General features: G+C 55.5%; 1 protein-coding gene across 6 annotated transcripts; it reads left to right on the forward strand.

Moving 5' to 3' along the window:
- Positions 1–1368: 1368 nt before the first annotated feature.
- On the forward strand, positions 1369–20609 carry TIE1 (tyrosine kinase with immunoglobulin like and EGF like domains 1). Of its 6 annotated transcripts, none has more exons than XM_009670747.2 (23): positions 1371–2145; positions 2810–3097; positions 8050–8160; positions 8301–8456; positions 8741–8872; positions 9248–9388; positions 9976–10104; positions 10561–10706; positions 10980–11124; positions 11448–11606; positions 12154–12291; positions 12490–12780; positions 14495–14785; positions 15531–15844; positions 15946–16156; positions 16968–17078; positions 17207–17397; positions 17863–17976; positions 18247–18317; positions 18649–18689; positions 18947–19043; positions 19359–19458; positions 19837–20609. In XM_009670747.2, the coding sequence occupies exons 1-23, from the start codon at positions 2100–2102 to the stop codon at positions 19906–19908; spliced, it is 3495 nt and encodes a 1164-aa protein (XP_009669042.2). In that variant the 5' UTR covers positions 1371–2099; the 3' UTR covers positions 19909–20609. The 6 variants fall into 6 exon arrangements, with proteins under 6 accessions (XP_068808915.1, XP_009669042.2, XP_009669043.2 ...); XM_009670748.2 differs by having other exon boundaries at positions 1395–2145; positions 15531–15724; XM_068952812.1 differs by lacking the exon at positions 1371–2145 and adding an exon at positions 2333–2538.
- Positions 20610–22625: the final 2016 nt, after the last annotated feature.

A 22625-nucleotide genomic window follows, 5' to 3' on the forward strand; every position in this document is an offset into this window, starting at 1 on the left:
CCCAGCCCAGGACAAGTCCAAGCGCTCCTGGTGCGTGCTGCCACCCCAACCCCTTCCCCACGCCTCTCTCCAGGAGGCCAAGGTCCTGCACATTCTCAGGGATGCCAACGGAGCTGTGTGTCCCACGTGCAATGTGCCTTTCCCTGCTGGTCAGTCCGGATGCTTAGATTGCTCACGTGCCCCCAGGAGATCCCTTGACAGGTAGCTCGAGGGAGAGAACGCTGCAAGGAGCCCATCATCCAGATTTCTCCAAAACAACTATTGACTAGGCCTCAGTGGGATCCTTCTTCACTCCCTGTAGATCCTGCCAGAGCTGCAGGGGTGAGGGGCACCACCCTGAGCCCGTGAGCTGGCCCCTCTCCTCCCCTTCCTATCAGCAGTGTTCCCAAGTTGTGTGGCATGGTGGGATGTCGCTGAGGTTGGTGGAGCTCTGTGCATCTGCCATATACACTGTACTGGCAAAATCTGATATGGTGGGAGCTCTGCGCAGTCACATGGAAATGTGAGGGAAGGTGGGAAGGGAAGGACATGAGCAGGAGCAGTGTTAGGAGTTTCTTGTACTACTTGGTAACATTTCTACTAGCAATGGGAACGTGACACAGAGGGGCTGTCCCTTCACTTAGGAAGGCAGCACTCAGTATGAGTTAGGACTGAGAGCAATTTTTAAGCCTCTCAGAGAAGCTCCAGCATACCCAGGACTGCCCTTGTCAGGGTGTCCTCAGCACCACTGGCCTCTTCCCTGTACTGCAGGAGCTGGGGGACAGTGTCACCCTCTTGTTACAGGCCCAGCCATGGTGAAGCTTTTTTTCTTCAAGGCTTGTGAGCAGAAAACTCTCACTGGCTCCAGCTGAGTTCAAGCACTGAAAACTGCAGCCCAGGACTACAGCCATGCAGAGAGTCTCTGGGTAGAGCTGTAGACTGAATCCCCTGAGCCTTTGTGGTTAAGCCTGCCTCTGTACCAGCTCTGAATTGCCATGCCAGTCAATGTGCTTTATGCGCTACTTACAGACAGCCTCTGCAACCTTGCTCCTGTGAGGGGTCTTTTCCTGACCTTCAGTCATATCACTGGACCTTCTTCCAGTTTTTCAGGCTCCATTTTAAATCAGGGCTGAAGTGCTGGTTTATGTGGGCTCTGGGCTGAATCTGTGGATTCATGTCTTGGCAGCCTGGCTCATAGCAGGAGGAGGCCAAGGCTTCAGGGGCTTGCCGGACGGACAGTGTTATGAAACAGGTAAGGACTGAGCGTCTCTGCCTGCCGCTCTCCAGGGAAGAGGCTTTGCAGGGCAGCTCCCGCCACGCGGCGAGGCGCTCCCGTCTCCGGGAGTCAGGGCCATGTCAGAACAATGGGTGGAGAGCAGGAAACGCTGCATGGGAAACAGGATTTCACTCCACTGCCGCCAGCCGCGGCCCCTTGGCCTCCTTCCTTTCCCTTGCTGAGCCTGCTCAAGAGAGCTCTTCCCACAGCTGTCGGTCTCCCTGGCTCCCCAGTGCCTCTCTCGCACCAGCCATCCCGACGGGTGGCGGGAGTGTGCTGAGGGGCTGAGGATGCTGCTGTGCAAATGGGCTCAAGCGTGAGATCTTCTCCTTGTGGGCGAGGAAGGGGGCTGAGACGCCTCCCTACCAGGCTGGGGGAGTCAGCATGGCGCTGGGTGCCTTGAATACACAGCTGTGACTCCTCCAGGAACGAGGTCCCTTCTCCTTGACAGATCAGCAGCTTGGTGGCCTCTTTACCACAAAGTCCTACTTGCGCCGTTCTCTTCCCATTGCCACCTGGGCTGTCTGCGCCGATCCCTGGAGCCTGCTGAGATCCTGGCAGAAGCCGAGCAGGGCACTGGGCACAGTGCTGTTCTTAGGCGGGGAATGGGGAGTCTCTTCCTCGCTGTGCCTGCAATATGAACACCAGGACGGCCTCCCAGCTCCTCCAGACCTTGGGCAGCGGTGAGAAGGCAAGATGGGAGCCACGGACAGAGAGCAAGGGCCCTGAGCCATCCCTCATGGGGAGCGGATAGGGAGCAGCAGCCCTCCAGCTCCTTCTCTTGCTGCTGGGGCATATCTGGGATTTTCTAACCTGTGCCAGGTTCAGGACACATTTCAAGGACATGGGACTCCAAGTTTATCTTCTACTTCTCCTCCCATGGCTGACAGGTAAATTCTTCTCCCTCTTCCCTTCTGCTCCCAGGGAACCAGCCCCTTCCCCAGGGAAGCTTTGTGGGACTAGAGAATCGAGGGCAATCGGCGGTGCTGGGGGTGGGGATGGAGCAGGGTTTGTTCTTTCCAGAGCTGCTTGTGAGCACAGATAGGCTTGGAGGAAGGAAGCATCCCTGTCTTATAGGGAATTTGGATATCTTCTCAGAGCCTGACAGTGAGGGGACCTAATCTCAGGGCTGAGCTGCCCTCTCCCACCTGTTTTTCCCCTGGTACGGGGCTAGCAGCATGACCAACTCACAGGAGGAAAGGCCAGTGGGAAGAGGAGCCCTAGGACCTCCCGTCCTGCTTTGGCTGCATGCTGGGCTCGTGTGGGTGCTCCAGGGCATTAAGGTAGGAGCTCCCCCAAAAGAGACTAGAAATCCCCACCCTGCTGTCCAGATGGGCTCTGTACCAACCTGGGGACAGGGAGAGAGGCTGTGCCCCGGCATGGCTCTGGAGCTGTGCAGGGGGCAAGAAGGCCTGGGGAGGAGGGGTTTACATCTGAGGTATGGGGTTTGTCATGATGACTGACCCTGATGCAGGGCTGGGATGGCCGGTGCTCTCGTCTGGCATGCAAAGACCAGGCCGCGGCTCATGACGTGCTTTTGTGCTCCCATCCTAGGGGCCATCCTGGACATCACCCTAATTGCCAACGTGCAGAGCCTGTCTCACTCTGACTTCTTCCTCTCCTGCGTCATGGGCGAGCGCGACGTGAGTTACCTGCAGATCGAGAGGGACAACAAAATTGTGATGACACACCCCAAGACGGGCTTCCAAAACTACCACAACCGCAGCAATCATGTCCAGGCCAGGGGCTTCTCCATGCCTGACCTGGTGGGGATCCTCTACTGCCTGGGGCGCACACAGACAGAGCAGGCCCAGGTGGTCTATGTGCACAACAGCCACAATGGTGAGTTGGCTGGGGGCTCCTGGGGTGCTGGCATGTCCCCCCCTGGGAGCTCCTCCACAGGCAAGCTGGAGACTGCATGTGAAGCCTGCAGTTACAGGCTTCTTCCCCCACCCTCTGAGCTTTGCAGTTCTGGTGCAACTGAGGAAGGTGTTATGGTGGGACAGTGGTGACCTACTCTTTGAAGCCAGATTTGGGGTCTACTGGCACTGGAAGGCCAACAGGCCTGTGCTCAGTGGGTAGCCACCACCTTGCCATGGCACCTGTGGCACTTGAGCGGGAGGGGCATGGGAGAGGTGATTGACCACCACTGGGGCTTGACTCATCCAAGCACCAGTCACGAGCAGCATGCATTTATCTCAGTTAAATGTTTGTATGGTGCTGTAGATTAACTTGTGACGTGCAGGAGATGACACCTAGTCCAATAAATAGCTTTTGCGACCTCCCAAAAATATGGGATTACTGTGATTTTCAGCTGAGGAGTATGGCTGAACTCCAAGGGCGTTTCATGTCTTCCACCAGAGTTGTGGGTCACCTCTCTCAAGGAGGTTTGCCAGGAAGGGCAACAGTCACATTGTAGGCAGCTGGCTGAGATGGGAATTGTGCCCAGGATCAAGCCAAGGTCCAAGTAACAGGAAGTCAGACGGCTCTGGAGGAGGGTGTCTCTGGTAGCGCGGTTTGAAAATCATTAACCAGGAAGAGATTAGCCCATCACAGAGTAGTGCTTCCAGCCTCGTGCCGGGAGGACCGCGAAGGGGCTGACTCTGCCCAGCACCATGCCTATGAATGGAAACATTGCAGTAGCAGGTGCCGAGGAGCCTGCAGGATCAGAGTGAAGAAAAGCTGCTGAGGGGACTCTCAACTGCATATTTGGGATCGTAACTGGCTCTTTGAAGGGGGCATGTGGGACAAGCTGTGCTGTGGCTCCCGGGAAGCATGAGAGTGCACAAAGCAGCTTCTTGTGGGGAGGTACACCTCCTTTCAGTCTCCTTGAGGATAAGGTTGTGCCCTCTGGATCTGAACGTGTGCTTTGGCAAGCTCAGGGCTGCCAAGCTCCTTGCAGCAGCAGGACTTCGCGGCCTCCTGCGATGGCGAAAGGCATTGCCAAGGGCTTGCAGGCAGTCAAGGGCAACGCTGAATGCTGGGCTCTTGCCTTCGTGCTCCATCTCCTATTTAGTGCCTTGTAAGCCCAAAGGGCATCCCTGGGCTAGGCCACAGTGGGGGTAACGTCCAGGCTTAACATTGTCTGACACGGCCCCCTGTAACCTCCCTTCTTCAGGTGCTCGAGACTGCAAAACTATGACTATCAGGACTGAAATTTTCTGTAATAGGTAATTGCCTTAGGATGCTTTCTGGGTCCTTTTTAGAAAGTTTCAGCTAAAACAGTCCCCCTTTTACTGAGAATGAAATGAGGAGACTACATATTCCCTTCCCTCTATTAAAACACAATTGTACTATAATTTTTTGAGCAGCTCTAATATTTCCAAGCTGTGGAACAGAGATTGCGATAAGGAACAGGCCTCTGGGGTCCACACATCCTCCAAAAAGTAGTGACTGGGACTGTGTCCTTGGCCAGAAGTTTGACCTGAAAATGGCAGCAGTCATATCGGAAACGGAGACGACTAGTCTGGACAAACAGAGCGCCAAAGAGGCGCCAGCAGAGGACAAACAGAGTCGGGGGATATGCTAATACCAAACAAAAGCAAATAGGAAAGACTGAGTCTGCTGTGATGTTCAAAGAGTAGTGCTGTATGTTAAAGAAAGGCTGAAATGGAAACTAACTGTATCAACAAGCGACAGAGGATGCCTTTCTGCGGGATTTCCCTGTCTCTTGCCAGGACAACACAGGTAGAGCACGGCGGTAGGGCTGTCCACGGGCCACAGGGGTTTGGCAGGGTCAGGAGCATGGCAGAGGGCTTCACGCCCCTGTACATCCCAGGTGCAAGTCACAGAGGGAGATGAGAGCTTTAGGGTCACATAGCCTGGTGGTGAGAGGGAGCTGCTCCGTGCCAGCCCCCGGATCACCACCGGGACCTGATTCACAATACCGCTTCCCACGAGCTGCTCACTGAGACTCCCTCTTACGTGCCTGGGCTCAAAACCCCTGTGGGAGTAACAAGAGCCAAAGAAGTTACCATTGGTCTGTTTAATTTAGAGAAGGAGAAGTAACTAAAAATGAGGAAGATTGCTGAAAGGAAAAGGTAACTAAAAATATTAGATCTTTGCAGGGGGAGTGAGGGCTATGTAAGGAAACCATCTTGGAGGTTCAAGTGCATGTCACCTCTCATTCAAAGGCTAAGAAAGCACACAAGTGTGTGTGAATCACTAAGCAGCCGGTAGGAAAAATTGCTAGAAGCAAGCTGATATCTTCCAAAGTGTTGTGTTGTGCACAAATGAAAAAAATAAAAATAAAAAAAAGAAAATAGGAAGGATCCTAAACTTTGGAAGGTTTCATGCAAAAAAAAAAAACAAAAAAAACAAAAAAGAACGTAAGAGGCAATTTAGGAAGGGTTTAAAATTGGCAATACAACATTTTTCAAAATCTCAGGGACAGAAAGTCTCCCAGATAGGCCACTGCAGAAAAGCGATTTTTTTTTTTTTTTTTTGCGTCTATGTACACCATAGAGAAGTTTGTGGAAATTCCCACAATGAAACCTTAATTTATAGGGAACTTGTCAGAAAATCTGTCTCAAAGTGCTGACAGAGGAGGACATGGAATAAATAGCCAAAATGAGCAATACCATGTTGCCAGGACGGTGTTGCAATGAAAAGTACCATATTGTTAAATTGCTGACTGTGGTGTGTGACCTCTTTCTTAAAATTGCCTTGGTGCCAGAGGACTGACTGCAAGGTTGCAAGTCTGATGCCAGCTACTTTACAAGAGTTTCTAGGTAGGGAATTACAGGTTTGTAAACGTAAATCTCGACCGGACAATCAATAGAAACTGTAATAAAGAGCAGAATTAGTAGGCACATGACACCCTGAGAAAGAGCCATCGCATGTTTTATAGAGGCAGGTAATGCTCTGTAGCTGGATTTCTTTGAAGGCATCAGTAGCGAGGATAATGTGGGAGATCTGGTTGATGCTGTCTGCTCACATTCCCGGAAAACATTAGAAAATTCCCTTCCAAAGGCTCTGTCTGGTTGAAAGAAACTAAGCAACCATGTGGCGACAGGGGAAGTCTTTACATGGATCAATAACTGACTAAAAGAAAGGAAACAAGAATAGTTCTTGCCGTGCAGAGAAGGCACTGCTAGAGTCACACAGTGTCTCTTCAGGAATCTATGCTACTGGATGTATTCATAAATGACTGAAAAAGTGACCATGTTTGCTGGTGTTACTAAGCTAATCAGGGAGAGAAAGAGAAGGGGTGAATTCTGTGAAGAACTGCCAAAACTGAGTGGCTAGCGATCAAGTGGCAGAGGAAACTCAGTGGAGGTAAATGCAAAGCGATGCATATGGGAACCCTCCAGCTTCCCCTGGAAAATGCTGGGCTCTCTCTTTCACCTGGCAGACCCCCTGGGCTGCTACAGCAATTTCTGTAGGCTTGAGGTGAATGCCCAGCAGAAAATCCAGTCTCTCAGAAAGGCTATGTTAGACTTAAGAAAGGTTCAGAGGGGAGCAATGCTGACAATTAAAGGTGTGAGACAGCATCAGCATGAGGATCAATTAGGCAGGCAGAGACTCCTCAGGCTGGAAGAGAGATGGCTGTAGAGGGTTTATGAGATCCTGAGTGTCTGGGAGTGAATGCCAAGTGACCACTTATTCTCTCCCACTGCCAATACAAGAAACTAGTAATGAGCAGGTGCAAAAGGAAGGAGAAGAGGTGGCTCCTCGTGCAGCCAGTATTTAGCCTCAGGAATGCCAAGCCGCAGGTAGGACAGGCTAAATTTCTATGCATTTTAACAGGAAGTGCAAAATCAATGGAAGAAAAACCTCAACAGGGGCATATTAGGTAGAAAGGTAATACCTGACTCAGGAAGTTCCTGAGTGAAAACTGCTAAAGCCTGGGAGGCTCTTTTGGGGAATGACTGGGACACGCTCGACCTGTTAGGCTCTTCCCCAGGCCTCTGCTGTGTGCCCCATTTCCTCCTCGCTGCTGGCCAGCGCCGGAGATACCACAAAGAGCTGGATGTGCCTCTGGTCTGACTCAACACGGCTGGTTTCGATGCGTGCGATCTGGCATGTTGGGAGGCTTCGGTTGCCAGAACCCAAATGTGCCCTTTTTTGTGTCTGTGCTGGCACACCCAGGGCCTGGTTCCACCATCTTTAACATATTTATAGCTTGATTTATGCTCAGAGCAGGGCTCTGGCTGACTCACTGTACAGCTATGAGAGCTCATTGCTGCTGCATACCTGAACGCCTGGGAAATTTGGAAATGACAGCTCTGGCAGCACTGTAGCCAAACGCTCTGGTAAAGGCAGGGGCAGCCGCTGGCCAGTGGTGCAGGGGTGGTGCGCAGGTCCTCAGTTCACGCTCCAGCCCCTTGTCTGCCTGTGCTCCTGCCTTCGCTCGCTCCGTAACCCCAACCTGGGGGGTGATGATATGCTGAGAAGTATTACCTCCCCTCTGCTTCCAACCTCAGTGAAGAGGGGGCAAATACAAGTTTTGCAGGCAAAACTGTTTACTCCTCCGAAATTTGTAGTGCTTGCAAACTGCAACTTTTCTGACATTTCTTGGCATGATAAATACCTGCCATGGATAGCAGTCAGTATGTGTTTAGTTGGGCGGCTGGCGCGTTAACCAGGCACCCCGCTGTCACAGGGCTTGTTGAAGTGATGAGCCGCAGTGCTACGTGAAAGTACCGGGTACCCCTGGCCTGAACATGGCTGCAGACACCTGCATGGCAGATTCTGCGTGGCCCCAAGCTGGGTTTCCAGAGGGTTGGTGCTGAGGGGGTGAGTGCTGCCTTCCCGGTCACCACCGCTGCTCAGCACGCTCTGCCTTCTCACAGCCCATCTATTCCCTGTGAAGGCCACGCAGTCCGTCAACATCGCTGAGCCAGCCACCTTCTCTGCCAGAGTCCTCAAGAAGAAGGAGACAGACGTTATGTGGAAAAGAAATGGTAAGTGACCTTGCCTCCCAATGGAAGCCCCCCCGGGGAGGTGGGGGCTGCAGCAGTGCAGCCCGCACCGGCCCTGGGGCCAGCCCTAGAGCTTGCTCCTGCGCCATGGCAGACACCACGACCCTTCTGCCCCCTTGCAGGTACCTACTACCAGACCACAGATCGGGGCGAGGTGCGGGGCAACCTCTTCACGCTGACGCTCCCCAATGTGAGCGTGAGTGAGAATGGCGTCTACAGTGCCACATTTATGGGGGACAGCCCACTGTGGAGCGCCTTCTACCGACTGATCGTCAGAGGTGAGAGGGGCTGGGGGGTGGCAAGGGGCAGCAAGCGCCTGGGCTCCCCCACTGCTCTTGGGGCCAGGGCCACGATGGGGTGCAGTGGGCCACCACGTCCTTGAGGAGAGCAGGAGACTCTGGGGCTCCAGATCTTGGTGTGGTACTGGGTCTTGGTGGCAGGACCCGGTGTGGGTACGGGCAATGGAGGTGCCCATGGACCTGGCCTGAGCGATAGGGAGGCTGAAGGGTTGAGGGAAGCAACCTGGGAGCCAATGGGTTTGGCATCCTTGCTCTCTCTGCAGCGTGTGCCGCAAAGAAATGGGGGCCCTCCTGCGAGAAGGACTGTCCCGACTGTCTGAATGGGGGCGTCTGCCACGACCACGTCGGTGAATGCATTTGCCCGCCCGGATTCATGGGCACTCGCTGTGAGAGAGGTAGGGTGTCTGGCGGCCTGCCCTCCGCAGGGGTCCAGTAGCAGGAGCGGTGCCCAGTGTGCATGTGGGGGCCTCCACCGAGCCCCTGCATGCGCAGACCACAGCTAGAAACTCCCCGGGCCTCCCTGGCCCTGGTGCCGCTGTTTCTGGAGCAGGGCTAGGGCCACCCCGCTTCTCTGCATGACAAGGCTACAGGGTGGGGGCAGTGTGGCAGTGCGGGGGCCGCTTGTGTTCTTGGGACAATTTTGTGGGGCTCTGGGACACTGAGCCAGTGCCATGCCCCTGCACAAGCAGTGCCCAGGAGGAGGATGAATGTATTTGGGAAGGGAGCCCAGCAAACAGCCAATGAGGGCAGACACCATTCTTGTTTTTCAGCCTGTCGGGAAGGCCAGTTTGGCCGTAACTGCCAAGAGACATGCCAGAGAGCCCAGGGCTGCAGGGGGCTCAGCTTCTGCCTTCCAGATCCCTACGGCTGCTCCTGCGCCTCTGGGTGGAGTGGTTCCCGCTGCAACCAAGGTACTGGGACATAGGCTAACTGCCTGTCCACCCTCGCCCGACAGAGGCAGCCCTCCAGCCAGCTGGTCCGGCATAGGGTCAGCTCATCCTTTCTGTCTGCAGAAGGCCAGGGCATCCTCCAGGACCTGGCTCTGTTCTCTAGCAACAGCAGCACCCATACAAATTGCTCATGGTCTCACCCACTGTCACATCAAGCTGGTTATATCACCACTTGCCAGGTCTCTCCCCACCCTGTCCTTCACTCTGCACCGCAGCTGAGTCGGACAGCGGTCCCCACAGTGTAGGATGTAGGCCCCCATCCCATGCTCACCCTTCCTTTTGCCCTGGGTGTTGCCTGTAGCACCTGACTGGCAGCCTGGGGACAAGGGTTCTCCTTGGTTACAGGAGAGATATGTTGCCTGCTCCATTACTGCTCTCCCCCTGCCTGCCAGCCACCAGGCTCTCCCCAGCTTAGCAGTGCTGGTGTGTGTACCAGCTCTCCACGGTCTCTGGCTCCCAGAGGGCTGAAGGGCTGCTCTGCGCTAGCCCCTGGCTGCGACCCTGCCCCGTGGCCAGGGGGTTAACAGTGAGCTCTCCTCTTCTCTCAGCCTGTCCCCCAGGATACTATGGCCCAGACTGTGCCCTGGGGTGCTCCTGCCGAAACGGAGGCAGCTGTAACCGCTTCAGTGGCTGCGTGTGCCCATCAGGCTGGCATGGACAGTACTGCGAGAAGTCAGGTGAGGCTGTTGCTGGCCTAGCCTGGCGTGGGGGCTGCATTGGGTGCCTGTCCCTTGCTGTCAGGTGGGTTCCAGCTCCTTCCTCTCTGTTAACCATGTGGGCAGCTGGCTCAACAGCCAAATCAGTAGCCAATGTCACCTAAGCCTGCCTGCACAAATAGTCCCCAGCCCCATGGAAAAGATGGTGCTGTAAGAGAAATATCTAGTCTGCCCCTTCCAAATTAGCCATGTTCTTGCTCAGTCTGGAACATGGGCTGGCAACCTGGGCCCTGCGCTGCCATGGTTAGACCTTAGCACCCAACCTGGACCCCGGGACACAAGGGCTGTGGGCACTGGGGCACCCGGGGTTGTAGCTGTGTGTCTGAGACCTAGGACTGGCTCACCGGGAAAGATCTGAGCCTCTCACATGCCTGGGGAGGGGCAGGGTCCTTTCTAATGTTACTTTCTCTACACCAGACCGGTTCCCCCAGATCATCAGACTGGCCTCGGAGCTGGAGTTCAACCTGGGCTCGGAGCCTGTGATCAGCTGCGTGGCCACTGGAAACCCACTGCCTGCGAGTGACAGCGTGGAGATGCGCAAGGCTGACGGCACTGTGCTCAAGGTACCACCTGCTCACCGGGTGCCTTTCCCACTGCCTCCACCCTGCCCCACTGCCCCCACATGCACATGGCGACCTGGCCCCTTCGCCCCACCATAAACCCTGGGCAACAGCCCCGGTCCTACATTGCGGGCTCCCCCTAAGATGCCCGTCTCCCCTCTGATCTCTGCTGCTCCCAGGCCCGATGAGTTAAAATCTGCAAGCACTGGCATGGGGAGCAGGGCACTGGCTCTCACCTGGCCTGGTATAAGCTAACAGCACCTTCTGTGCCCACAGCTGATCAAAGCCATCATCGAGCCAGGGCAGATCACATGCGAGTTCCAGGTGCTGAGCTTGACCAAGGCCGACGCAGGGCTCTGGGAGTGCAGAGTCTCCACAACTGGGGGGCAGGACAGCCGGAAAGTCAAAGTCAACATCAGAGGTGAGGGAAGGCTAGTAGCCAGAATGAGATGACCCAGGGCCAGTGGGGGAGGCTGATGGCACAGCGTGGGCACGCTAATCTGCACATAGCCGGGGAAAGGCCCCGGCTGCCTGCTGCTTGGGCTGGACACTGGTGGGCAGTGGCAGCATCTTGTGTCACAGTGCCAGCAGACAGGTTTGGGTGCTGATAAAAGACTTAGAGGGTCTCCTTCTCCCCCCCCACCCCCAACAAAGCTGGAGGGAGCCACGATGTCTTGGATATCCCCATGCTCTGTTCCTCTTTGCTCCCAGTCTCACTGGCTCTGTTCCTTCCTTTGCCCCCAGTGCCACCCACACCCCTGACCCCTCCCCGGCTGCTTGCCAAGCAGAGCAGGCAGCTCGTGGTGTCACCCGTGGATTGTTTCTCTGGTGATGGACCCATTGTCTCCATCAAGCTGCTCTACAAGCCCAAGGACGACACCTCGGTGTGGTCTTCCATTGTGGGTATGTGTCCACCAAGGGCTGGGGGGGGCACAGGGAGGACCTGGCTGGGAGGGGATGGTTGCCCCAGCTCTCAAGGCCCTGGACTGCTGTACTAGCTGAGGTCTGGATCCCTTTGGTATCACCTGCTTTAGGTGAGACAGAGCAGAGAAAGCCTAAGGGGCCCCTACAAACTGCTCCCAGAAGCTGGTTATCCTGAAACAGCAGGTGGAGCCAGCAGGCACTGATGCTGCTTGGAGGCCAGCTAGGCTTGTCACTGGGCTGCCTGAACAGCCATCCCTGCCAGACTATGCTCACCTGGGCCCCAGAGGCCCTGCAGTAGGGTCAGATACTTGTGTGAGGTCCCAGTGGAAGCAGTGTGGGGTCCCAGTTATCCCAGCCTGCTGGCGTGGGCAGAGGTCTCCATCCCACTCACAAGGAGCTCCTGGGTCCGTCTGTGGAGATACTGAGGAGGACACCTATTTCGGGTGGACTGAGGAGGACACCTATTTTCGGGCGGGGCAGAGTGTGGGTTGGAGGTATTGCTTTGACATGTCCTCTTGGCCAACAGTTGACAACAGCGAGAACATCACCCTCATGAACCTCCGACCAGTGACCTCCTATGTTGTCAAGGTGCAGCTGACCCGGCCGGGGGACGGTGGGGAGGGCAGCAAGGGGCCAGAGGCCATCATGGTGACCGAGTGTGTAGGTAAGCCCCCTGTTTCCCTAAACCTAATCCTAACCCTCATCCGAACTTCCTGGCAAGTCCCTCCCCTGTGTGGCTGGTGGGAGCAGGGGCTCCGCGTAGCCAGGGAAAGCAGTGTAATGCAGGGCTGAAAACTTTCACGGCCTGCAAAGTGCCAAGGGCTGCGAGGCAAAGAGTTTTTTGCTGCCTTTTTATTCACAGAGCCCACAGTCAAGCCTGTGATTGAAGGTTGGTCCATAGAGGAGAAAAACACACTTCATGTCAACTGGAAATTGCCAAATAACCACGAGCCGGCACATGGGTTCATCGTCCATCTCTTTGACTCTGCAAGGAGGCTCATCTGTGAGAAAAACATCACATCCATATCCGTGCTGTCTGCCCGCATTGCGGATCTGGAGTTCAACACGGAGTACAGCCTGGAGGTGCTGGTGTACCATTGCACAAGCCTGGGCCCCCCCTCTGACCTCTACAAGGTCATAATAAACAGCAAAGGTAGGCACCACGGGGCATGCATGCCAACTGGCTCAAGCCAGGATGGGGTGCTCGGGACATGGTAACACTTATCCCAAAGCACAGAGGGCTTCAGTAGAGCAGTCACTTACTTGTAACCACAGTGTAAGAGGAAGGCCCTGGAAAGTGGGAGGAGATCAGGTACAGAGCCAGTCTTTAGAAATGGGGAAGGGAAAAATACAGGAAATTATAATGATAAATCAATTATAAATATAACAGCAAACACCCTGAGCCAGGCCACAGGTCTAGCTACTCCTGTATCCCATCTCTGATAGCGCATTAAGTGTTTCTTGGGGACACATGCAGATACTTGGCAAAAAGAGTCCTCATTTCCTCACTATGCCCTGCAGCCTGCAGCACGAAGGAGTTTGGAAACATCCTAAGCGCTGCATTATCTTTAGGCCATCATGAGCATTGCTCACAAATAGACCTGTCCTCTGTGTCCTTGTCCAAAGCCCTGTTTGAACTATCTTTACTTTTGGGCTTTACAACATCCTGTAGCAACAAGTTCCTTGATATAATTACATGTTATGTAAACAATTATTTCCTTTCATTTATTTTAATCCTGATGCCTGATAATTTCACTGGGTGGTCACTAGGGCTTGTACTGAGAGAAATCTGTAGTCACTCTTTCCAGTGGAACAAACAAACAGTCAACCTGCGTGGAGCTAGGAGATAGTGAGGAGGTGGAACACAGTCATTGTGGACTGGGGAAGAACAAATCATGTCCAATAAGTCTGACTTCCCTTTTTGACAGGGAAACTGGCCTGGTAGATAAGGGGGAAGCAGTACATAAGGCTTGTGACTTTGGTAAAACACATCTTGTTCTGGTATGTGTTAGGAGGACTGTTGCATATAAGGCTTGGAAGATGTAATTTTTGTGCACCCTGTGTCTGTAAGAGCTTTGTGTAATTTGGGGTCGGGGAAGGTGGTTTAACAAGCATATGGACAGATGGGAGAAGGTTCAGAGGAGGCCATGTGAACTGTAAGATGCTTAGAAAACACTGTGTGAGGAAGGGCTGAAGAGAAAAAAATCTTGTGAGAGCTATTAAATACAAAGACATCTAGCCTGAGAATCCCTGAGGCTGGGTAAGTGTTTGGGGTGCAGTCCTGCCCCGCTGTTAAACCCTTGCAAGCCCACCCATTTCTGGCCACTTATGGAGGGAAGTTACTGGGGAGTTGGTCTGACCTGCATTGGTGCCCTCATGTTTCCTGAGGAGTAGAGCCAGGGAAGGTAAGACTGAAAGGTGGCTTGAAAGCAATCTTCCAGCCTATGCAGGGCTGTTAGAAAAAGGACTGTGATCTTTGCTGTGCATGGCAGCCAAGGGATGGACAAGAAGTCCTCTCAGTTTACAGCATAGCTGCTTCAGGAAGGAGCTGGTGGCTCTGCCTGCTCTGAGATCGGTGAGCGTTGCCTCTGGTACCTGGGTTGCCGTAAACTCAGCTCCCACAGAGGTTCCTGAGAGCAGGTCCCGGAAGCGGTGGCCTGTCTGCCTTGCACTGCCTCCATGCAAGCATGGACTAGGCAGTCCCTGAAGGTACCTTCAAACCTGATGTGTCTTTGGTTGCCGTTATTGTCTGCAGTGACTGGAGGGGTCTGGCTTTCCCTTCACTGCCCAGCCTGCCAAATGCTGGGAGCCCAGAGCCTCCCAACCCCCCGGCCGGGGGCTGACGTTCTCTCCTCTCCTTGTCCCAGGCCCCTCCTCCCCACGGTCACTCTCCGCAGAGTCCCTGTCTGACACTGCAGTCAGGCTCTCCTGGCAGGTCCCCGAGTACCCCAATGGGGGCATCACCAAGTACATAGTGGAGCTGCAGCAGGTGGGGGGAACCAGTGAACCCCAGTGGATTGACACAGACAGCGGCGTGGAGACGACCAAGACCATCGGGGGCCTCAATGCCAGCACAAACTACCAGTTCCGTGTCCGGGCCAACTCCCACGTGCCAGGAGAGTGGAGCCAGCCTGTGAAAGCTAAGACCCTGGGGGATGGTGAGTGAGGCGTCCCAGCAGGGCACACACCTGGACAACATCTGGGCCTCCCTGTGCCAACACAGTCGCTTGGCTGGTGCTCCCGCCTGTGCGACCCCAGCACTCTCTGGGTCCCCTGGACCCAGCCGTGCCCGCTGCCTGACTCACTACAGGTAGGGTGGTTTACAAGGCTTTTATGGAGCTCAGGCTCAGTGCCTGGGCTGGCAAAGGGAGACCGGAGCACTCATGGTAATCTCAGAGAGCTGCTCTGAAGCAACAGCACAAGCCCAAAACACTGGCAGGTCTCTTCAGAAATCCTGTTCCACCTAGCCCTGAGCAGGGCGAGGGAGACATGGTGACAGCACAGCACCCATGGAATAGCTGTGCCTTGGCCAGAGGGTGACACTGTGTGCAAAGAGCTAAAGGAGCAGGGCAGAGCTGGTACCAGGGAGGAGCTGACGGCTGGAAGAGAGCAGGGAGGAAGCAGAGCTTGGGCAGAGGTCCAGAAACCGATGCGCTTGGCAGCAGAAGCCTGTGCAGTAACACCTTCACCTCCATGCCACCCTGCCCTCCAGGTGTATCTGTGGTTGGAGTTTATGTGGGTGCCTGGGAGCAGCACCCTGGGTTGCTGGGGCAGAGCTATGGGGTCTCTGAAGCCCAGCTTGGCAGCAGCTGCTTGGCCTGTCTCTACAGCCCTGTTTGCCAGGCTGATTCAGCCATGGGGGCTCAGCCATGGACCGAGATCCTTGATCATTTCTTTTGGCAGGAGCGCTGAGCGTGCCGCCCAGCCTGGGCAGCCACAGCACCGAGCAGTCAGGAGTAGACCAACAGCTGCTCTTGGCCATCATCGGCTCTGTGTCCGTCACCTGCTTCACCATCCTCTTTGCTCTCCTTGCGCTTTTCCTCATCAAGAAGAATTTTTTCCACCGGCGCCGCACCTTTACGTACCAGTCTGGCTCGGTGAGTGCCGCCTGCCCCACCAGGACCGTGTCCCCAGCTCCCCACGTCCCAGCCCGATCCAGGTCACGCTCTGTAGCCTCCAGTCCGGATGCAGCCAGGCCTCACTTCCACGCGGAGAGGGTGCGGAGCCTGTCCTTGCCCATGACTCCTGCCCTGCTGGGCCTGCCACAAGGGCAGAGGGGTGCCTGGTGCCTCTAACCTCACCCACTCCTGTTTTCCAGGGGGAAGAGACCATCTTGCAGTTCAACTCGGGAACTCTGACCTTGACACGCCGGCCCAAGCCGCAGCCTGAGCCCCTTAGCTACCCCATCTTGGAGTGGGAAGACATCAAGTTTGAAGATATGATTGGGGAGGGGAACTTTGGTCAGGTCATCAGAGCTATGATCAAAAAGGACGGCCTGAAAATGAACGCAGCCATCAAGATGCTGAAAGGTGAGTGTCCTATCATGGCGAGGGCTCAGTCTTAAGAATGACATCAGAGGTCTTGGCTGCCCCTCCTCATGCCAGGACTCATACAAAGAAGATACTGAGAAGTGGCAAAAGGCCTATCTGCACCAGGACAGGCCTCCAGCCTCTGGCCCTGGGTCCAAACAGGAGTAGCCGAAACGAGGGGTATCTATGTCAACCCCTCTAAACCTTCCCTGGCTCTGCCCAGAAGCACTGCTCACAGCTTGGCAGAGCCCCAGTCTGTATCCTTAGCCTCTAGCATCCCCAAATGCTACCCACACAGTGCAGCCTAGGAAGCCTGTAAGCTTGTGGTGCCCACTGAGTCTATGAGGAAGCACGGGGATGGTGCCAGCCTTTTGCTTTGTATCCCCATGCCGAACCTGGGTGGTACCTTGGGTGATCACCTTGTTGCACAGCTGCACTGTGAGGGGTGGCTACCAAGGCTCTTGCTGCCAAGCTGGACCCTCCCGGGTGCTGCCCTGCCGGCCTTCCAGCACACAGGAAGGGAAGTCTACTCACCAAGCCAGCCAAAAATACTCACTCTTTTTGTGGAGTGAATTTTTGGCCAGCTCAGCATAATTCAGTCAGCTCAGAGGTGGTACACGGCAGAGGAAGAAGCACGTGGCAGGATGGGGTGAGGAGCAGGGAGCTTCCCTCTTTCCATAAGCTCAGCCCCTACAAGACCGCATCCTGAGCACCACTCTTGACCAAAGAGAGGGCAGGAGCTGGGCTGCAGGAGAGCAGCAGAAGGACCCTTAATGTAGGACTGAGGAGTCTGTTCCTGCTTTTCTTCCAGAGTTTGCTTCAGAGAATGACCATCGGGACTTTGCTGGGGAGCTGGAGGTGTTATGCAAACTGGGCCATCACCCCAACATCATCAACTTGCTGGGTGCCTGTGAGAACAAGGGTGAGGGCTGCCCCCTCTCTTCGCTGGGCTGGTATCTCCGGCCTCACATTGTCTCCTGCTCATCTGAGCTTTCTTTCCTCTTTCCTTGACAGCATCCAATAACCTCTGCCTCCTCCTCCTCCCTGCAGGCTACCTGTACATTGCTATTGAGTATGCCCCCTATGGAAACCTCCTTGACTTCCTCCGCAAAAGCCGAGTCCTGGAAACTGACCCAGCCTTTGCCAAAGAGCATGGGACTGCGTCCACCCTCACCTCCCAACAGCTCCTCCAGTTTGCTTCAGATGTGGCCAAGGGAATGCAGTACCTGAGTGAGAAGCAGGTATGCTCCCGCCTCCCCCCAGCCAAGGGCCTGCATTGCTCACAGCCCAGGGCCCAGGCCTTGGGCTGCCTGAGCATGTGTGTGACAGACGTGCAAGGTCCTGCTCTCCTCTCTGGCAAACCTTCCCAGAGCATCTTTTCACCATGAGCCTGATGGCTCCCAAGCGGAGCATAAGACCCCTGGGTCCAGCAGAATGGAGAATTTGGCTCTTGATCATTGATACCCCCGTCTTGGTTTCAAGTCTCAGCTCTCAGCTCAGCTCTCCACTCCCTGGTCCCTACTCAGTCAGAGGAGAGGTCAAGGTTCCTGGAGTTTCAGGAAGCTGACAAGGATTTGCTGGGAACAGGAGCAGATGTCTGACAGGTCCAGGGAGAGCAGAAACATCCCAGACAACTCTACCCCTCCACATCTTCAAAGTGCTGTGATTTTGGCGAGCTGGTGTAGCTCACTTATGGCCTCTTTCAGTTCATTCACAGGGACCTGGCAGCCAGGAATATCTTGGTGGGAGAAAATCTGGCCTCCAAGATTGCCGACTTCGGGCTCTCCAGAGGGGAGGAGGTCTATGTGAAGAAGACAATGGTGAGGCAGGAGCTAGGAGTCTCCATGGGGCCTGCACAGATCTGGTGGGCAGGATCCTTCCCCAGCAGCGGGAACACTCACCATGCTGGGATTAGCAGCCTGGACCTGGGGTTCAGGGGATGGATCCTGGCTCAGCTCGTCCTTTGCTCTTGTCCCACCTCGAGGCTGAGCGGAGCCGTTGCTGCTGCTTGGTCTGTGGCAGGGATCCCTGCACTGCCCTCTATCTGCAGGGCAAGCCCCCACCCTGACAATCATTCTCTGTTTCCACAGGGTCGCTTGCCGGTTCGTTGGATGGCCATTGAGTCCCTGAACTACAGCGTGTATACCACCAAGAGTGATGTGTAAGTTCCATAGGCAAAACACATGGGTTGGGGACACAGAAATGGCCACCTCTATCCTTCTCTGAGGCGCTCTGTTCCCCCAGGGCAGTTGGCACTGCGCTGCTTTTGCTCTGGGTGTTGCAAGGGCGGAAGGTAATGCTTATGCAGCCTTGGGGATCTGCCAGCTCTGCCTGAGTCTGTCTGTCCATGCTCTCCTGGCTGCTCTCCTGGCTGCAGCTCAGCCCTAGCCCTGTCCCAGTCCCAGCACAAACCCCTCCGGCTTCATGCCTGTGCTCATGAGTGGGACACAGCTAGCAGCTCTGTGTCACAGCCTGGTCTTCTTCTATTTCAGGTGGTCATTCGGTGTCCTGCTCTGGGAGATTGTCAGTTTGGGTAAGGTTCTTCTTAGTCCCCAGTGCCCATTTGGGTCCCTGCAGGTCTGGCAGAGCGCTGGTCCTTCTTCTGCAGCCTTGGAGGGACTCCCTGGGAGCCCTGAGGAGTGGTGGATGTGAGCCTGGGGCACAGCATGCCACCCAGGCACTGCCCCAGGGATGGGCAGGCAGCACCATGTGAGGGCCTGCCCAGGGCTCTGTGTTGGAGGATGAGGAAACTGTCCCCATCACAGCCACATCTATGTCTCTCACCCTCAGGGGGGACACCGTACTGTGGGATGACGTGTGCCGAGCTCTACGAGAAGCTCCCTCAGGGTTACCGCATGGAGAAGCCACGCAACTGTGATGACGAGGTGTAAGTGAGCAAAGAGCCCTGGCCCAGGGCAGGGCTCAGTGGATGCACTGTCCTGAGAGCAGGGCTGTTGTGCTGAACGGAGCCAGTCCCTCTGGGCTCTGGTCTGGCTTGACAGCAGTGCTCCCCACCACCCAAGTGGGCTCTCCCTGGCTGATCTGCCTGTGCACCATTACTGGGAGAAGAGCTGGGGTCCCGTGTCCCAGACACCCATCCCCACGCTTTGCCTCTGCACCTGCTTCTCCCTATCTCACATAAACAGCTTTGCTGCCCTCCTCTGCCCCCCTACACTGACCTGGCATGGGTCTCTGCCCCCAGGTATGAACTGATGCGGCAGTGCTGGCGTGACCGCCCCTATGAGCGCCCACCGTTTGCCCAGATCTCCATGCAACTCATCCGCATGCTGGAGGCCAGAAAGGTGGGTGTCCATGGAGACACGGCTCGGTGCAAGGTGCCTGCGTCGCCCTGGGCTGGGCACGGGTTCTGTGCATGGAAGGCTCCAGGCGCTGCTGGCTCCCTGAGGAGCGCTAGAGAGATGCCCAGCAGTGTACAGGTAGCCTGCAGATGCCCTGCACAGGGCTCAAAGGCTGGGGGAGTCCCTGGATAGCCCCCTGCTTGGGGGGCATCCAACACCAATCCCTGTCTGAAGCCCACCAAGTGCAGTGGCTCCCCCTGGCAGTTCTGCAGGCTCCCAGCCCTGGGGTGCAGCACCTGCAAGTTTGCCACTGGGTGTGGGATGGGGGATGGGGACAGGGAGTCTGTCACAACCTGCTCCTGACTTGGATTCCCTGTACAGGCCTACGTGAACATGGCCCTGTTCGAGAACTTCACCTATGCAGGGATTGATGCCACTGCAGAAGAAGCGTGAGGCTGCGCCCAGCACCACGCAGCTGGCTGCCCGGCTATGCTGGATTGTGGCCCTGCTTCCGAGAGACAACACTGGCCCCTGGCCTGCTGGGATAGTGCGGTGGAAATGAGTGGCTGCCTGTCCCCCCTGGGTCAGAGCCCCAAACGCCTGTGACTCTTCTTGAGAGTGCCCTTCCACGCAGCAGGACTGCACTGTCCCCTCCCTGGCTGCCTCCCAAGGTGTGCTGGCCAGGCTGGCATGCCACTGGCCTCTGACAGTGGATCCACACAGCTAGGGGACATGCTGGGATGTCCCCAAAGGACAAGACCCTGGCTGCATGCCCTGCATGGTGTTTGCGGCAGAGTCAAGGCAGGAGAAGGGCTCTCCTAGGAGCTGGAGGATGCTGCAGCCCCAACCTCTGGCAGTGTGTAGGAACTGGCCTATGCACGAGGACACAAATGCCCATCGTCTGGGGCAAGAGATGAAAGCAGAGATCTGGCAGCTCACTGCCCTGCAGTCTCTCAGCATGCTCTGGGTCTGAGTCTGCGCCAGGTCCTGAGCACTGCCCTGGTAAGGCTGCAAACATTGCCGCCAGCATGGGATGAGGCAGCCCCAGGGTGCGAGAAAGGATGGCGCTAGCCATGCATGGCCTCCAGCTCTGCACCAACCCTTTGGAGATTGGCGGTTCTGCTTTCTGTTCAATAAACACAGTGCAACAGACACCCAAGGTCTGGGGAAGGGGAGGTGGGCTGCCAGCTCTGTGTTGCTGAAGGCCCTGCAGAAAGGGGCCTGGGGCCCTGCCAGTCTGCTGCAGTGGTGATTCATTGGGATCCTGTCGGCTGTCTAGATCCTCCAAAGGCGGGGATTCCCTGGTGTCCCTAGACAAGCCCAAGGTTTCATTACACAGTGGGAAAGGTTTTCTTTATATCAGACTGGGATCTCCCCACCTGCAATTTAAGACCGTGGCTTGTCCTGTCCCCCAAGGATATGGAAAACAAATTATTTCCTTCCTTTGTGCAGCAGCCTCTCACATGTCTGAAAACTGTTATTGCAGCTTCCCCTCAGCTGTCTTCTCTTTATGGAGAACAACCCCAGTTCCTCCAGTGTTTCCCCCAGTGCAGGTTGTGTCCCCGAGCGTTGCTGTGGCTCGCCCTTGGACTCTTCCCACCCCATGGCCAGCTGATGTCCACCCAGTGCTGAGTCAAGCTAGAGGGTCATTTCATGCATTTTCCTAGGTGACTATCCTGTTTGAACACCCCACTCTAATGTGAGCCTTTTTGGCAACAATACATTTCTCTTAAGTTTAGCCTGGGATCTGCTATGATGCTAGATGCCTCTCTTGGGAGCTCCTGCCTGGGCAGGTAGTCCTCATCCTGGGCTTGTGCAGTTTGTTATACTGGCAGTGGCTGGGCTTGGTCTTTAACTTTAGTTTCCTAAGCCGTAGGTGTGCAGCCAAACTAGTCATCTAGTCATCTTCTACAGTCTATGGAAAGTGAGGGCTGTTCCACCAGAGCCTTTTATCCCTTCCCAAGGTAGGTGCGTAAGTACCATACTGGGCATTGGTCCGCCTTGGAAATAATCTTATTTTTTTCCCCAGATCATGTTTAAAATGTGTTGATACCATTATGATTTCCCATGCTGGCCTCCAGTACTATTTGGTGTCAGCTGCAGCCATTAACAAGAATCCTCTCTTCCCCCATCACTGAGGTCCTTAGTGAAAGGTGACTCGGACCAGCCCCTGAGGTCCTGTATGGCTGTGCAGCCTGACGACATGCACCGCTTGCACCTCCTCTTGCCCTGTTGAGCCAAGGCCACTGTGGGGAATGGTGTGTGAGGCAGCGCCGCTGGCCTCACTGAAATGAAGGTTCTACTTCTTGCTTCTCTGACTGCAGAGCCCATTAGTCAGATGGAAAAGTGGGATTGTTTTGACAAAATTTGACCATGACAAATGGGTGTTGGCTGTTCCTCCTCTCCTCTCTGTGCCCTGGGGCTGGCTGGTGGTGCTGTCTCCTGCTGCTGCAGGGCCAGGAGAAGGCAGCAAGCCCAGCCCAGCAGTGCAGTGGGGATGCGTGTGCGAGCACTGGCGAGGTGGCAGTCCCTGAGCCCCGGATGGCACTCCCCATGGATGCCACAGTCCTGCACCACAGCCAATGGCAGGGTCAAACACTCCTCTGGTCCGGCTGCATCCTCTCCTGCCCGCGGCCTGGCTGCACAGCACCCTGTTGCAGTAGCAGAAGGGCACAAAGCAGAGCAGCTTTGTGGGACCCTACTGTGGTCCCACATTTGTGTCACATGCATGTAGCTGGTGCTCTGTATGTGTGTGTGTGCATGTGAGTATGTATGTTGGTGGCGTCCACTGCAGGTTCGAGGTGGAGGCTCCTCTCCCCTCCCTTTCTAAGGGCTGTTTTTGGCTTTTGGAGGAGGTTCTGGGGGAGTAGAGAGGAGCTCTGGGGCTCTGCCCAGGTGCTTCAAGCATGACTGCAGCTCTTGCAGTTGTGATACAGGATAAGGGCCATCGTGTCCTGATCCCTGCACGTGCTATGGCACTGTGAGTGTCTGTGTGCGCACTGCCAATGCCCCAGTGACTGTAGTCCTCCTCCTGGGAGAGCCCTAGGCAATACCAGTCCATGCAGAGCAGACCCGGTGCAGTGGCCTCAGGGCCCTGCAAAGGGCAGCGCAGGATGGGACAGCACCAGCTTCCTTTGCCCCACGCTCCCCGCGTGCCAGTGGTAGCAGGG

The sequence above is a fragment of the Struthio camelus genome, chromosome 8 (assembly GCF_040807025.1).
Source record: "Struthio camelus isolate bStrCam1 chromosome 8, bStrCam1.hap1, whole genome shotgun sequence".
NCBI lineage: Eukaryota > Metazoa > Chordata > Aves > Struthioniformes > Struthionidae > Struthio > Struthio camelus.